This window comes from Melopsittacus undulatus, chromosome 5, assembly GCF_012275295.1.
Source record: "Melopsittacus undulatus isolate bMelUnd1 chromosome 5, bMelUnd1.mat.Z, whole genome shotgun sequence".
Lineage (NCBI taxonomy): Eukaryota > Metazoa > Chordata > Aves > Psittaciformes > Psittaculidae > Melopsittacus > Melopsittacus undulatus.
The window spans coordinates 80,859,652-80,876,940 of NC_047531.1; the positions used below are offsets into that span (position 1 = coordinate 80,859,652).

Genomic DNA, 17,289 nt, shown 5'->3' on the forward strand with positions numbered 1-17,289 from the left:
GTAAGATCAAGACAGATGCAGAAAAGGCAAGTAGGAAATGAATATTTACTGTTTCTTACAATAATGGAATTAGGGGGGATTCATTCAGACTATGAAGCAGCATGTTTGAAATAAAACAGAAGTCTGGCTTTTTTAGGTAACTCCTAATTAAATTGCAGGAATAACTGTTCCATCATACTGGGTATTAGAGAAATCAATACAGGAAAGATCCAGCAGGACAATGGACTAGCAAGTGGTTCAGGAAGGTAGGTGATAGGTATGTGACTGCTGTAAGCTGGAAGAACCTGCCAGCAGTGGTTCTGTTCCATCTCTACCGTCTTCTCCTGAGTATCATCTACAGGGCAGTGTCAAAGAGAGTATGATGGGCTAGATGTTCTCCTGGTGTAAGAATAACTATGTAGTAAATCCAGGAATGTGATTTTTTGTTTTTAATGAGGCTTTCAGCCTCATATTCAGAATATAATGATTTTAAAATTACAGAATCAGGCTTCTAGATTCTCTGAGTTTCCTGTTGCTAATAATTTCTTTTATGAATACCAGATATGCTCTGTGATGTATTGTTGCTACCATTTGAGGACAGTCTGCAGTATTGCTATCAGTAGTTCATCTGTTTATCACTATGTTCTGCACTGGTCCAAAAGGCATCTTAGAGAAATCTTCCAAAATTGCCAAAGATTACCTTAGAGAAAAACTAGCAGGATCAGCTCCTTGGATCGTAAGTCAAGGTCCTGTTTTCAGAAGTCTCCAAAGAATCTTAATGCTATAGTAAGTGAATTGTACTGTGGCTCCCTAGTGTTTTGGAGAATTTGAAGATCAGACTCAGATTTCCAAGGGGATTAAGTGCTTATGAAAAAGCTGACATGAAAGAAAAATGTCAGAAGGAAGGAAGGGAAGCTCATGGGAGGATGTGGATGGTGGACAAAGTGTTCTTGACATTGACTCTGTGTAGTGTTTCCACTTTTATATCTTCCTGCTTATGGCTTTGGTTTCAGATACCCTTAGCAGACTGTCTCAGTGGTATCCAAACAGGACTCAATCAGAATATCTTCTTCAGGCCAAATACTGCAGGAAGCTCTGAGCCAGATCAGAGTGAAATTCCAGTGGAGCTAGTTTGAAAAGTTCATCAGATAAATTAAATGATAAACTAAAAGCATTTGTTTATTTAATAAATAAAACATCCATCTTTACCAACTGTAATGTTTCATACCCTTTGATACTGTTCCACAATACTGCTCTCTAGAGGATCTCATCTTACCAAGATGCAGAATACAAGTTTAATTATATGAAGGCAGTGGGCCAAAAAGCTAGAGGTCTTAGGCAAATTCAGATATGCATTAATTTGCCTAATGTTTCTGATATATAGATATATCTATATATGTATGTATATATGCATCCTTTATCTCTCCTTCTCTTTTGAAAGATACCTCTCCTTTCCCAGCCTCTCCCTGAGCTGGCACTTCCCCTATTCCTTGTTGTCCTTGATGATGACTGGCCAGTTTGAAGTCCAGGCCTTCATCCCCCTGAAAACATAGGTTTGTCACTCTGTACTAAACTCTGTATAAGTAATTTAGCTCTTGTGATGATTGTCACCTTAGCTATTTATTTGCACTGGTAAGGAATATTTAAGAGCTGTGGAAACTGAGTTATTTCTAAATGCTTCCATCAGGGATTGTCTTTGGTAAACATAATCACAGAACAGTACTTTGGTGAATGTTACAGAGAATGGCTTAAGGACATATATTCGCGTTCTCCTAGTTTTTCCTCCTCTTTTGAGGATGAGTGTTGAAGCAGCCATGTGGGATAACCATCTGAGCTCAGCTCAGGTGAGAACCTTTTTCCATCCTATTGTGAGTTTGGATTGTGTAGATTCGCTGCAACTTTGCTCCAGCTTCCCTGGGATCATCAGTAGAATTTGAGGCTCAGTTCTCCCATAAGCAGTGAATAATGTACTCTAGGAATCAGCACACTGTCAGGTGGTGAGGCTAACCTGAATGAAAGAACTTTTGCCAGACAAGGAGCCTAGGAAATGGATTTGAGTTTCCATATACCAGTTTAAAGGAAGGGAGACTGCACCTGCTGTCTCGTGGCTGCTGTCCTCAGGGAGACAGCTCTGGTCCTGGATAAGATGACCAGTGGTAGCTGACTTTGTGCAACAGGTTGCCAAAGACATCTCTATTGGCTCTAGAAGAAAGAAAATTTTCTTTTTATAAAGAGTAGAGTAATAAATAAAATAAGTTTTGCATTTGTGCTCAATAAACTTGTAAGTTTTTTAAATGGGTTTAGTTGGGGCTTACAGTAGATGTTTGAGTGAAGAGTTTTTACTTCCTAAGTGACTGTATCTAGAGCTATGTGCTGGGGTGCAGCTCTCCAGCAGGTGCCACATGGAGTGGTGACAATTAAAGCTCTTGAGGATCCACCCTCAGTTTTTCAGGACAGTTAACAGCTGAGTTTGACATGTAGAGCCAGAATTGCTTTACTGAAAACCTGGCTACTTATTTGGGAGTTTATGTGGAACTTAATCTCTAGAAAAACTGGTCCAAAATGCAGTCTCACATATGCGGCATTGCTGATGTTTACATGTTCAGCTGTGTAACTTGAGCTTCATTGAACAAGAGTTGCACAAACAATGAAAGAAAACAAAAAAGCCCCTTTGGCAGCTCTTTAGTTTGTGAGCTTTGAAAGAATTCAGATAGGAATTATTCTGCCAGATCTGCCAAAGCTCAAGCTCATGGGAATCATTGGAGTTCTCTCTCCTAACTGCAGAGTTTTTCACCCCATCCTCTAAACTGGGTTCGTAATAGGGTGATTATAAAATAACTTCATTGGAAAGAAAGTTTGCCAAGTAAATAATTCGGTAAATATTTTCTGGGTACCCATGCCTGATAGATTGTTTGGTGTGGTGGTTAATAAGCAATACCACCTTTTAAGACTGCAGTAACACAAAGTGCTCCGAAAAGCCTCACCCAGGGTTGAGGCCCGAGGAGAGAAAATGTTAAGCCTTCAGCACCAGGCCCAGTTTTATTGGAAGGCATGTAATATGGAGATAGTCATAGATCTCAGTTGCTCCCTTTCTTAACTCCCTCTGTTTGTAAATACATGTTAAAATAATTTTGAGTCAAGTAATTGAAAACAATTGGAAGAGATTCCTCATAGTAAAACTTTTAAAAGAGTTTAAATTGTAGTAACTTTTATTTCAGCATATGGATCTGGGGCTTGGTGGTAAATTGAGCTGTCTCTTTATGGAAGTGGTAAATCACCAGCAGTTGCTATCAAGAGTAGAAAAATAATGTTTATAAATCATTGCATTTGTTTCAGATTATTCATCAGAGCTGGAAGGCAGTGGTTGGAGTTACTTTGTGATACTATAAACAGAGAAGGCTGTGTACTTTGTGGTGAAATTTTGGGGTTTGTGCATGTACTGAGACTTTTTCCTTCAATTCAAATAATTTTCCAGAGAGCAGGATCTATATTCCACTGTGCTGTTTTGAAGGAACAGCATGGCACTAATAGGACAGCAAGGCCTGCTGACTCTCAGAGGAAGGGTCTCACAATGTTGTCTTATATGGCTTTCCTTCTTACACTGCAGTAGGAAAGTCTTCACTTCTCTTTTTCCAGTGTGCTTCCAAACTGCTCTGATGGATTATGAAAAGGTTCAAATCTGTAAAGAGTAAGAAGTGAGCACAGGGAGGTTTGTGATAGAGAAATTTGGAGGCAATAGTGCTTAGTTTCTTGGTAAATAAAAAAGCAGGATTATCTACACATTTGCCTCGTAGTTCAAGACAGGAGAAGGCTGCCTAGTTTCCCTGGGTAATTCTATAATTACCCTCGAGCTTTATTTCTCTGTGAGAAAGAGCTACAATTTCTGTCATATGAAGCACAGGCAGCACATCAGCACAAACAGCAATAGCAGCCTTAGCTGAGCAAGCTGCCAGAACTCGCCAGTGCTCCTGCAGTGGTTACTGGCTGAGTTTCTGCAGTATTTCAGAGATTCCTGGCCTTGCCTCATAAGTATTGGCACAAGCAGCTTGGTTTTACCTTAGTGTATTGTGGAAAGTCCTGGGGGAATTAATTTTTGCAGGAGCTGTGCCAGCTCTTCTGAGGTTTTGAGTGTTGTGGATCATTGAGCTTTGTTGTGTTTTTCCCACCCTCCAAAAAGAAAATGAAAGCAAAACACATACCAACTCATTTACTGGCTTGTTGGCACATACTGTGAAATAACTGACTTCAGTCTCCATAAAAAAGGAAAGCATGGAATTTGCAGGTGGCAGGTTGCTTTTATCCAAAGAAAAAACAGAAAATGGCTATGATATACCTTTTATTTCAAAACAGGAGAGTTGCAAGGTTGAATGTGGGTCAGGCATCTTTCAGTGGCAGTGGATTCTCAGTGCTGGAGTATATGTCTCTGTTAAACACAACAGCATAAAAAGGTTTTTTTTTCATACTTTATGCCAAAGAGGGGTGATGGGGGATAGGCAGGGACCCTCAAAACAGCCAGTAGCTAATGCTGCCTTTGTGGTTTTATATATTTGCCTATTAAAATGACAATATAGACATGGAACATTTAGATTTAAGAAGCCTTCTTTTCATTAAACAACATTAAACAAACTGACAAAGTAGGGGGTTATGACTCCAGTAATTGAAACATGCTGTTCTGTTCAAGACCAGAACTCTATAAAGACTCTTTTCACCCAGTAATGCCCTTTGTGTTTGCCTGCTACCCCTGCTAGAAATTACTGTAGGCCTGAAGTATGTCTTTCCAAGTGGAGTGGGAATGACAGAGTGCAACACCACACTTGGCAGATGGGGTCACAGCCTTTTTAGGACGTTAACATTCATTGTGCATTGGAAATCAATTTGCGGCTCAGAATGCATGGAGTCTTAGCTGGACTTCCCTCCCCACTGTTTTTTTTATGTTAACTTTAAACCTAGGATGCAAGGAAAAGAATTAGGTGGATTAATTTGGATTAACTCTGATGGGGTTTAAGTAGTTTTCATTCGCTTAATTTACAGTGTGCCTTTTCATGGATTCCTTGCTCTTCTAGATGTATGTTCCAAATCTGTACATTACCTTGCATTTCTTTTTCCTTCTCTCTTCTAGATGTTGATGAGTGTCAGGATAACAATGGAGGATGCCAGCAGATTTGTGTAAATACTATGGGCAGCTATGAATGTCAGTGCAAAGAGGGCTTTTTTCTGAGTGATAACCAGCATACCTGCATTCACCGCTCCATTGGTAAGTTTTCAGTGTATAAATCGTGATGTTTAGAATAGCTGTGTTCAATCAGAAATGCGGAAACTGCTCGGGGTTTTTTTATCCCCAGAGTTCCCAAGATTGTTTCACTGGTTGGCTGGAATTGATTGATTCTTCTGCTACCCAGACTTGTAGTGGAGCCATAAATAAAACGGGGGTAAAAGACTTTAGTTTGACATAGAAATTGTACTTGGTTCAAACAGCAGGTTCTTTGGGCAGGCAGAGGCAGGTTTTCTAATGGTAACTTTCTGCTTCTGAGTTTCCAAGACTTAAAATTTTCTCATCTGTTTGTTGTATAATAGTTCACCTGTCTTCTGCCTTAGAGAGCATGATATCTTCAGTCAAAACAGCTTGTTTTTTCTGGAAGTTATACAGGTTATGGTTTTCTGACAGTCATGTAACTTACTGCTTCGTTGCAGACTGATGATGGCTGATATTATATTGACACAACATTTTTCTTTGGTTCAGTACCCTGTCTAGAATGGATTAGAAAACTGCTTCTCTGTTGCCTATGCAAGTAGCAGTAGAAATAAGGAATCCCTGCAAATCTGTGATCCTTGTCTGCTGCTGATTTTGACTAGAAAAAACAGCTCTCCCTTTTCTATACATGCCAGACATGGAAGACAAGTTTGAGTGGAAAGGGAGAAAAGAAAACAACATAGCTATAAATCTTTGCAATTAAGTGGACTCTTTTCTGTATTCATTCAGACTTATGGTGACCCTGGCAGCAATGGGAATATATGCTAGCAAACTCATTTACCAACAGGCAATACAGAATGACAAAGTAGCAAGATGAGTCTGGTGATCAACAATGTAAGCAAGCTGTAAATTTCAGCAAGCCACACAAATGGTTCTGAACTCTTTTAAGTCCCAAGAATTAACCAGAAAATCCTACTTGAGCACAAGAGCATGAATTTAGTCACTCTGTTGACAAGAAAGCAAAACGTCGTAGTGTAGCATCTCAGAAATGTAAATATATTTCTGGCACTGTCTGTCTGCTTACACAGAATCAGAAGTCTATGTAAGCAGAATGTAGTAGTTTTAGTTTTCAGAAGTGTGAATCTCCAGAATACATTCTACTTTTTAGCATGATTATTAAGTTTTAAGCAATTGAGGTATTTTGATTCAGACAAGAATATACAACTAAGCTCTATCAACCAGTGTGGTTTGAAGGTTATTATATAATAGAGTTTTAGTCATTCTTTTCTACATAAATTGTTCAAATTTCTGTCCAGCATAAAGTAACCCTGACACAAAGATATCCAACAGAGCAAGGAATAGTAGCTGGAGGCTTAATGAAAACCACTTGCAGAGTACTGCAATACAATCATTATTTCAATTTGCACATTGTAAAAATTCCCAGGTCTAATAAAAGAGAATTTAGTTATCTGAGATGGAAACTAATAAAATAAATGAAAAATGAGACTGTAAAGGCAAAAGCTTCTTCTAAGGAATAGGTTATTTGTGGAGAGGGTAATTTTTTATGGGAAAGAAGATTCCTAGTTTGCCAGAAAGACGGGGGGAGTAGATCTGAGGGTTGACTGCTATATGCACATAATAAATATGCATGGAAATCACATATTTATGTTAACTTGTTTACAGAGAAAATGCCATGTAGACACAGATATTTAGTTTGAACCAACATCAAATTATTTTAGATCTGAAAAACCCCAAGCAACCTGCCAAGCAGAACAATGATGACTGCAAAGTGTTTTAGGAACAAATGGTTTGTAGCTTTTCAAAACTAAAGTGCCAGTTTACTGTAATAGCAAGCATTACACTGTAGTGCCATGATTCCCCACAGAAATATATTGGGTGAGGATGCTGGAGGAAGGAAATAAGGTTAAATGATCTCTTTCAGTTGTCAGAGGTGACTGAACTGCAGATAAGAAATATGCATGGTGCGAAAGTAAATGGCTTTTTTAATATCTGCGTTTACTCACTTTCATCTGTCTCGCATCTATGTGCCTCTACAGAAACTGTTGGAACACAAAAATACACAAAAGTATTTAGGCAGAATTATGCCTAGGGCTAGACTGTGTCTGTTGGTAAACAAGGCTGAAGTAGGCAAAGGCCACCACACAACCAGCACTGCAATCCAAACACAGAGGCGCTGACTCACCAAAGCCCTTTCTCGAGCTTGTTGACTTTGAGCATAATAAGATCCATTAATTGCAGTGGGATTACTTTTCTGTCTGAAAAATACATGTGCAGTCACATAATCTCAGTGTCCTTGACATTACCTAAAGTCTCTTCAAGGACTCAGCTAGGCTAAAACAATCAACCACAAGGTTAGTCATGCACTTCCTGCCACCTTTTCCCCTCTGTTTTCAAATGCCTTGGGAAAAGTGAAGCATTGCAAGGTGCAAGTAGGATGTACTCAGAGTTGGGATGAGTTTGGGATGAAGGGAGCGGTACCAGCCCTCAGCAATGCCCTGTCTGCAGGCCCAGCTCACCTGCCTCAGGCACCAGTAAGGCTGGTGCTGATCATGTGCTTCAAAGCTTATCAACACGTTCAAATGGTGTGGTAGTTTCAGAGATCAAAAAGAGCATTCCATATTCTCCTGGGGGTTGAGCAGAGGAAGGAATATCTCCCTTTTTGCACTAACCAGCCATGAGAAAGGTGCTTTCTCATATGAGATACCCTCCTAAAAATTGTTGGCTGCTTTGTGAATTTCCTCAGCTTCAAGAGATGCACTGGGCCTATGCCAGTGTTTCAGGGGTGTATTGTACCATCGTGCTCCTACCCACAAGCTGTGGTAAAAAGCCAGAGTTCATGGTAGGGGCTTTTAATGTCATCTTTGTGTCCCAAATGATATTTGCTTGCCACCTAGAATTGTTCTTGTTGTTTCCTGTGGACAAGAAAAATTAATGATCCACAAAGAAATACAAATTTTATACCCATGGAAGGCCAGGCTGACACTAAAGTCAGGGCAAACCCTGGTTTCCCAGTGTTTGCTTTATTTCACTGTCTTCATTAGAGGCCTGTTGATTTCTTATGTTCAGTCTCAGTATCTTTTTGGGAAGATATTCTGCCAAGTACAACTTACCTCATTTATTTTTGCATAAAACTTAATTTCCCTTCACTGAGTCAGATTTTGAGCCGGTTTACTCATAGTAATGATGGCAGCAACAGGGAGAAAGAACGGAAGGGAGGATGGATTGTAAAAAATAGGGAGAACCTAACAGTTATTTATCTGAATACATCTTAATTACAATAGTAGGTGTGAACACGGTGAATTATACCAGATACATTTGTATTTGTTTCCTTGTGACTTAAAAAGAAACCAGAATAAAGCAGCTGTTACTGTATCATCTCCAGCTCCAGAGGGAGCATGTGTTTAATAAATGTGGAGATTAGTGTGGTACATTACAGCTGTGACTGAGTCAGGTGACTGGGTTACAGCATATTTCCCCTTAATTTGATGATAAGCCAAAAGCCCCAATTCAGCAAAGCCTCTGGGCACATCCTTGAAGTCCTAGTGATAGCAAAGTTGGTAAAAAATATGAATTGGGCATAAAAAGCTCAAAATAGATGGAATTCAGCTGTATACCTGTGTCTCCACTGAAGCTCAGAATTATTAGAATGAAAGCTATGATATGTTCCATTTGCATTACAAATATAAAAGGTACTGTGATCAGGAGTCTTGGCTACAGACCACTTCACCAAAATTCTCAACTGAAGCATTATGGAAAGCTCTTGCTCTCCCACCTCCAGAGGGCAAGTCTCTAAAACACAAAGGTTGTTTGCTCACAGGCAAGATACTTCAGTTCTGTGGCTGGGAAGACTTCATCATTTTAAATTCCGTCCCCTGAATGTCTACCAAAAACATAGTTATATTAATGGTTTTATATCTGCTAATCATTCAATGTCAATGTTTTTACTGAGCTAATGCCAAGTAAACTAAGAACGCAGGAGCAATTATGAGTGGTAATTGTAAGTGGAACAAGAAGAGAAGTACCAGGCTATAGAAGACTGGCAATGACAATGGTGTTGTCAAATGATGGAAAAGCTTTTTACACAGTTGTCACTATCATTTTCAAGCCTGTTAAAAAAAACATTTGGCAAGGCTTTTTCACTTCTCCCTATCCCGTTAGCCTTATGTTCTTAGCAGAATTAGGAAGCTTGACATAAAGTCAGGCTACCACAACTTAGCAAATCACTGTGCTACAGTCTCAAAACCAGCTTGTCTCTTTCTGCACTAGGAGTGTAACAGTGTAGTCTCGGGGAAAGCAAAATGCTTAGCCAAATTGTCTTGCATTTGTCATGGGTAAGTGGTATTACAAAATGGCTTACCAGGCTTGTGCTGACACATAGTAACTTGTTAAACTTGATTATATTTTTTAAATCCTTGTTAATTCTGCAGTAGTAGCATTGGATGCCTTTGGTAAACTGACAGCAAACTATCAAATTTCTTCTTGTTCTGAAGATTATAATCCTACCTTTGTTCAGTTTTCTCATTCCTACTTTCCAGCATTTACTTTTATTCCTTACCTGTTTTCTTAGTTCAGTGCAATTTTACAGTGGTAGAATAATGTGTTAGGAATCCTTGGGAGGAAGCACAACCCCCAGTCAGTGCAGGAAAGATTACAGGTTGGGATTCTGAACTTTATTCCCACTTCTAGTACTGATGCCTTGTGGGACTCTGGGCAAGAAGGTTACCATGACTCAGAATTTCTGCAAAGCACTTTAGAGGACAGAGGTGCTTTTTCTACAGAAAGCACAATAATCTATTCATATTTAGATTAATGTGGAAGGGTTACTTTAAATAATTAAGTGTTGCCAGCACTGTTCCAGACTTCATGAAGTAAAAGGTTTCTCATCTCAACTATGAAAGCTCTTTCATGGTGATGTAACCAGTTAAATTACTCCATTACTTGACTATACTTTGCCATAGCTATCCCAAGTACAGGCATCCCATTCACTGGAGCAGAACAGTCCTATTTCTCTTTTTGAGTTGGAATCCTAATATGATTGTAAAGCAGAGGAATATATGTAAAGCAAGTTTTAATGAAATTAGTTAATGTGCTTTTAGATAACATAGTACAAGAACCTTTCAGGCAGCATTAAGTTTTACCTAGACAAATATACTGTGAACTTGGAAGCCTTTTCCTAAAACTGCACACAGGATGACCTAAGTGTAATAGAAAGTTGTCTGTTTATACATTACCATGATACATTTTGAATAAATAGTTCAATTGATTATCTTTCATAGAATATAGGATACCAAATGTATCCAGGAAAAAAGGGCTTAATAAACCATTTTAAATATTGTGCCCTTTTAGAAGTATGTAACATTTTAAAGCTGTGTATAACCCATCAAAATTGGTTTCTGGGATTCTTATTTGCTCCAGCAGCCTGTGTGAAGGGCAGCTTACATTGGCTTTCTCTATTCCTCTCAAATGGAGGGAGTTTGTAATTTGTCTGAAGGGCAAACACAGCAGGTGAAAGCACATGGTATGAGTAAAAAAAAGAAAAATCTGTTAAGCCTTATCTCCCTTCTCTTATGTATCACTGGTGCATCATGATTAAGACTAGTAAAGTTACGCTGGTATGAAAGACTAGGAAAGTTACGCTGGTATGAAACTAGTTTAATCTGACTCAAGTTCAGCTGTGGGGGGAAGCAGTAACTATATAATCATAATAACAATATTAAATGAAAGTTTAAGAGTAGATGTGGCAGTAAGTTGTTTGATAGAATCATGGAACAGCCTGGGTTGGAAGAGACCTTGACAGATCATGTTGTCCAGCCTTCTGTGGGAAAGGAAGCCTAGATGAGGCTATCAAGTGCCCTGTCTAGTTGTATCTTGAAAACCATCCCTGATGGGGACTTTACTGTGTCCCTGGGGAGGCTGTTCCAGTGAATTTCTTTCTATGTCAAGAAAACACCTCTCAGTGCAACTTGTACCCATTGCCCTTTTTCTTCTCTGTGTGGCTCCTGTGAAAAGAAAGCCTTTTTGTAGCTGCTCTTTGCTATCCAAATAAAACTCAGTCTATCCAAATAAAACTGCAAAAGCAGAGTTTTAAGTATCAAAATAGTCAGTATTTTTTGTTATTGTGTTTTTTTTCCCCTCAGCTTTTTACATTAAGGCCTTGGATAAATGTCAGCTTAAATGGTGACCGTTAGAATTGGAAGCAAAGGCATGTCACTTTTGGCTTATATATCAGTATATCCCAAGTTGCAGAGTTGAATGCAGCCAGGTAAAGTTGATTGCAGGCCCTTGTTGAGTTCCCAGGGACCAATTCAAACCCATGTCAAACTTAGACTCAACAAAATATGATGACGTCTCTACATATTCAACCTTAGTTTTATAGCTCTTCTAAAGGAAAAAATCTTGTGCTTCAGAATTTTCTGTGACTTTGAATGAGGCTTAATTCAGAAAGAATTGTAGAGCAATCAATACCTTCTGCTGTTTTGCTTCAGCTGAGATTGAATGCTGCAGTAAACCAACTGCTTAACAGGATGCAATGGTGGTGAGTTCATTGAAACTCAAAGGAGAAGTCTCCCAAACCTCAGAAACAACAGCAGATTGCCAGATTTTGCCAAAATCTGGAATTGTATTCCAAGATTGTTGTGCAGAAGCTGTCGTGTAACAGGTCGCAGATTTACATATACTGATCAGAACAGAAATAAGTATTTTAAAAAGGAAAAAGAAAATTATACTAAAAATGTAAACCCCAGAAAACATCAACTGGTAAATAATCTGGAAGTCACATGTGTAGGTTGCATATAGAGCTTGAACAGTAGTAAAAGTAGTTGCACAGCTGAACATGAGTACATGGTAAACTAGGACATGCAGATTATTCCTCGATGAGCCAGAAACTGAAATAGTTAATAGCATGGTAGTTGTTTCTGCATGGCTCCATTGCCAATGCCTTTTGGTATGAAAAGGATGAAACAAAAGGGGGAAAAGAAGTGTGTACGAAATAATGAAGCTGGAGATGCAAAGAAGTGTGTCTTGGAAAGAGCAGCTGTTTGAAACACCCTGCAGCAGCATGACAGCCAGCCAGCCTGCCAGGGGCAGCAGGGAATTTGTAAGGCAGATCAAAAATCTCTCCACACCTGTGTGACAGGAAGTGCAATGAACAGTCTGTAGCCCAGCAACTGACTGACGGGCAGTGCTGACAAGATGGGAAAGTTATACGCACGAATGGGAAAACACACTGGAAAGTAGTACATTGAGAAAAAAAAGTTAAAGAGAGAAAATATGCAAAGGGGGCTTTCACACTCAATCATTCAATAGCATTGGAAGTGAACCAATGTTCTGTTCATACTGTCTGCCCTGGATATAGCAGGATTATACTAAATAAAAGAACTGACATGTTTTTTAAAGGCCTCTAGCATCCAGTTGACTGAAACATCAGGTGAGAAAGATCTGGGAAGAATATTAAGCCAGAATGTACTGGAAAAAAGCTTGCATTCACACATGCACACAACAAATGGTCTGTGTTTTAGGTATACCATACATCATATCTGTCATGATGTGTCTCTCTCATGCCATCAGGAATACAGTGCTGAATTCAGGGACTGCTCTGAATACTGTGTGAAGATACCCAGCATCTTTCATACCTACTGTAATCACTATGGGTCTCTCCGTGTATGTCTCATATTTTTCATTATGCAGAGAAATCGACCACAGCCCATGTTGCAGGAGCTGTTCCTCTCTCCTGCTATTCATGACAAATCAGAGATGTGATCCAGCAGGAGCTCTCTAGGGGCTGGTACCGCAATGTGTTTTTGGCTAGAAACCAGTAGGAATTCAAGATAAGAATGCCAAGTACCTGTTTATATATACTGTTATCCTCCCGTGTATATGGTATGCATATTATGCGTTTAGTAAGTTCTATTAATTATTCAATTCCATGTAATTATGTTTGAGGTTGCTTTGAGCTATTCTGAAATAATTTAGGAGTTAATGGAAATAAGAAGATGCTTGTATTTAATAGCGCTGTATGTTTTAAGTGTAAGACTACTTGCACACTTTGTTAAGTTTTATATCTTAGAAATATCCGAGTTGTGAAAATGTTGGGATTTTTAGTGTTCTTGATGGTATTTTAATAATATTTTGCTTGAGCATCAGTCAAGAATGGGGCCAGATTTCGAGAGACCTTGTACAAACTGGGAAAATTTACAGCTTAAGTAAACAAAGCAAACATAAGGCAGAGGACAGCACAAAACACATAGTCACTGTGAATTCTTTCCTGGCAGAAACACTGTAGTAGCACCATGAGATATTTTTAAGAGGGGGCAGAAAGAAAAAAGGGAATGAGACAAGGGTATGTCACATAAAGTAAGAGAAGGAGGGAGAGAGACAGCCAGCTGGGTGGGAATGAGATGAAGTGGAGGACAATAGACTGAAGAAGAAAAGAAGGGTGTGAAACAGCACAAGGCAAAATCTGTACTTCTTCTTTGTCCTTTAAATTCCCAGACTTGTTGATGCCATTTCTTTTCAGTATCTTCTCCCTTATAGTTCTCTTTCCCTTTAACTGAGTCCTCTCTTGTATAAACCACAGTACAATCATAGCATAATCACACTGCAGCAACGTCTTTGAAAACTGATGGTTTTCTGTGTGGAATGGGTCATGTGCTGAGATTTCAAACCCAGCCTGCAATCATGCACAAGTCATCAGGATGATACCCTTGCAAGGGTTCAACTCCTTTGCTGCTCCCAGTAGTCAGGAAATGCAGAAAGAGAGGCATTAACAGAGAGACAAGCATTGTGTGCCGTTTGGAGTTACTCTCTGAACTGTAGTCACCATTGAGCTTGTGCAGTGAATCAGTTTACCTACCTTTAGTGCATGATGCATAGTATAATTGAGCATTTTCAGAAGGCTTTGCCTGACTTACCAGTGCTGAGAAGCTGCAAATAGATCTTTTTTCTCCTGTTCCAACAAAAAGCATTCATTCACCTTTGAGTAAAAGCAACAGCACTTTTGTCTCTCTTTGATATGGAGTACCTCCTTTAAAAGTTCTTCTCTGTGTTTATAGCTGACTAAATCACTCCAGATGCAATGTAAATCAATAGTATCCAGTACAGTGTGCTGCAAGCATTGTGTTACATTGGTGATTTACCAGAGTTGGCAGGTTTTATTTCTATAGTTAACATGGACTAAGGATAATATAATAGCTGCTATCTTCAATCCATATCAAACTGCAAAGTACTAGCGAGGCCAAAACTAAGAGCCTCTGTACTCAAATATTAATTTTTGACAGAAATTCACATGATTGGTGTTGGCATTTCAGTATTTAGTGTAATCAGAATTGGTTATTTAAACTGACATTTGTTTGGAATACTACAAATGCCAGGATGGGGAAGCAGCAATGTGAATTGTTCTTATGTCATGCATTTCTTGTTCTGCCTGCTTCAGAAGTGAACTTCTAGTTATTTGCTTTTCTAATCACTAATTCACTAGAGGATGTTGCAGGAGTCTACAAAAACTACCTCAGGACTCTAAACCCCCTCTGAGATAGAAGCTATTATGCCATGTGCTGTAAGTTACACATATGGGAGGCAGAAAAGTAAAATAATTTTCCTAGAGTTATACAGAAAGGCTGTAGACATCCCAAGATCCTTCCAGAAACACTGTTAAGGAAGCATTTGACAGAGCATGCAATTTAATCGATACTGTGTGGGTTTCACCAAATTCGTTTTGTAAAACTGAGTATTTGTTTGTGTGTGCTTCTACTAGGAACAGAGCAGATACCCCGAGCCCCATTCTGTTGGTCTGTTATTTAATTCTCTTCTTTCATCCGTCGTGCGTTTTAACATCAGTGATTGATGAATTACATGTACATGTTCAGAGATCAAAGTGTAGCACAGGGAGCTGGGTGGATAACAGTGCATTTTGCAAGTCCTGTCCTCTCCTGCCTTTCCTCCCTACACCTTTCATTCTGTTTGTCCTCTGTTCATTCTGTTTGTTCTCTGTTGTAAATAGAACAATTTCAGATGGTGTCAGGCAGCTTGACTTCTTACAGAAACTCACCATGCCTGATGACTTTGTGCCATGTTCTTGTACTGGGAAATTGATGCTGGGAATTTGTAGGTTCTGAAAAGTGAGGAGGAAGCAACTACCTGAAGAGGTCAACCAAATGTTGTAAGTGTTAGTTTTGAAGGAAGTATATTCTTGCACTAAACCAAATTTTGTTCTCTGAAGTAGCTGCTTTTCTTGAAATAATAATAATACATAAGGAAAAAAGACCTTACAGAAAAAAAAAACAAACAAAAAACCCCACTCAAAACACAAAAAAACCCCCAAATCAAACAATAAAACCAAACATTAAAACTTTGAAACATCTAGACTGAGGTATTTTCCGTGACAGTCTATGGTAGTGGTGGCTAGGCAACCTTGTCTGCATCTATAAGCATGAGTTTCCATGAAGCCCATTTATTCAGAGGAGAGATTGGGTGCTTCCTGCAAGTAACAGCTCAAACATGAAGCCTCATTTGTCAGATGAAGGAGCGTATTCCTGCTAGCATTCCTGAGTTGTGTCTTTCCTTTTAAAGGTGAAATATGTCAGTGATGTTGGAGAGCTTTCCAGGAAAAGGGCAAACCAAACTAAAAAAGGGCCCTGCTAGCTCTGTCGAAGGGCAGCATACAAGCTGGGCTTGAGGTGAGACTGGCCTACCCTGCCCTTACGAACAACTGCATGTCTGCATGCTCTTCCCCAGTACTGTGTTTCTGCTCCTCCTCTCTCCAGCCAAAATGCTTTCAGACGCCCCCCTAAGCTTTCCAGGAAAAGCTATCATTTGGCCTAAGTGCCTCCTTAATGGACAGTTAATTACTCTGCTCTAATTGGAGGCTGAAAACCATATCATTAAAAAAAGCCTGTAATAAGCCGTTTTAAACCAGGATTTGGTGAGCAATACTTTCCTATCCTAATCTAAGATCTCTTGAATCCTGAATGGTAGCCTTACCTGGAGATTTATTTTGAAAAGGCTTTCTCTGTACATCTCAACATGACTTTTTAGCATTTGGTATTAGTTGAAAATACCTTGTCCTGTTCAATCTTCCAAGCGTTCACAGAAAGAGATAGTGAGCTGTCATTCCCATGCTATCTCTCACAGAAACTGACCACTTATCAGCCAAATGAACTCTGAATTAATCTGGAGGATTACCTGTCAGGAGCTCACTGAAATGCTTCATGAAACAGCCCCGTGCTAGAGCTAAATGCCAGAAAAACAATAAACTAAAGGACACGGGTTGTAATTCTCGGTAGTTAGATCCTTTAAAAGTACAGCCTTGGTGGGAGTAGAGAAGTCCCTTTAATTTTTATGTTGCTATTAGTTTCATGCGAGGGGGGCATTAGGTGGCTAAAGGAATTTTCTTGTTGTCCAGACTGTGGATATGTTATTCTGAGCTCTGAGGCTTTCAAGACCTAGTGTAGATAATGCCACTTCTGAGTGTTCATCAAATTCACTTTTTTGCTATTAGCTATCAAGTGCCCAAACCCAGAATGTAAATATATCTCCTAGCTCTCAAAGTTTATTTATGTGTCATTTGGTTAAATATTTTATGGGGTTGTTTTGTTTCATTGTTTTTTCTAAACACACATGTAAAGGCCTCATTTTCTCCTAGTGTTGATTATGACTCACTTCATGGAGATACTTCTGTGCTGAGCTATACTAAGCTGAGCTGTCTCAAAAGCAGCATTATGGTCAGAAGTGTGGCTGTTTTGAATGACATCTGATTTTTCCTGTTCCCTATTTATTCTCTCAGACTTAGAGAGTCTATTTACAGGCAGAAACAGGATTTCCTTGCTTTCCAGTAGGACCCAATAGCAGGAGAAACACTTCCATCTTCTGGTTACCTTGACCACCACCAAGTACTTCCAAATTAAAATCCATATTCAGTGTTTAGGTGATGCTTTTCATCAAAGTGTAGAAATCAAATAGAGCTGCTTCTCAAGAAGAGTCCCTTCTTTCCATATGCAACTTTGCACAGTAATATTGGCTGCACTCTTTACTACCTCAAAGTCTTGTTGACCTCTTGCAAACAGCTCATGGCTGACAAAGGATTTTCTTCAGCTTTCTGAGAT

At 39.2% G+C, this 17,289-nt stretch overlaps 1 protein-coding gene across 1 annotated transcript in view; it reads left to right on the forward strand.

The window, feature by feature from the left end:
• SCUBE1 (signal peptide, CUB domain and EGF like domain containing 1) overlaps positions 1–17,289 on the forward strand; it is a 203,342-nt gene that overhangs the window by 48,222 nt on the left and 137,831 nt on the right. Inside the window, exon 4 of the mRNA XM_034063355.1 lies at positions 5,099–5,233. Coding sequence (XP_033919246.1) covers positions 5,099–5,233 — 135 coding nt within the window. The remainder of the gene's footprint in view (positions 1–5,098; positions 5,234–17,289) is intronic.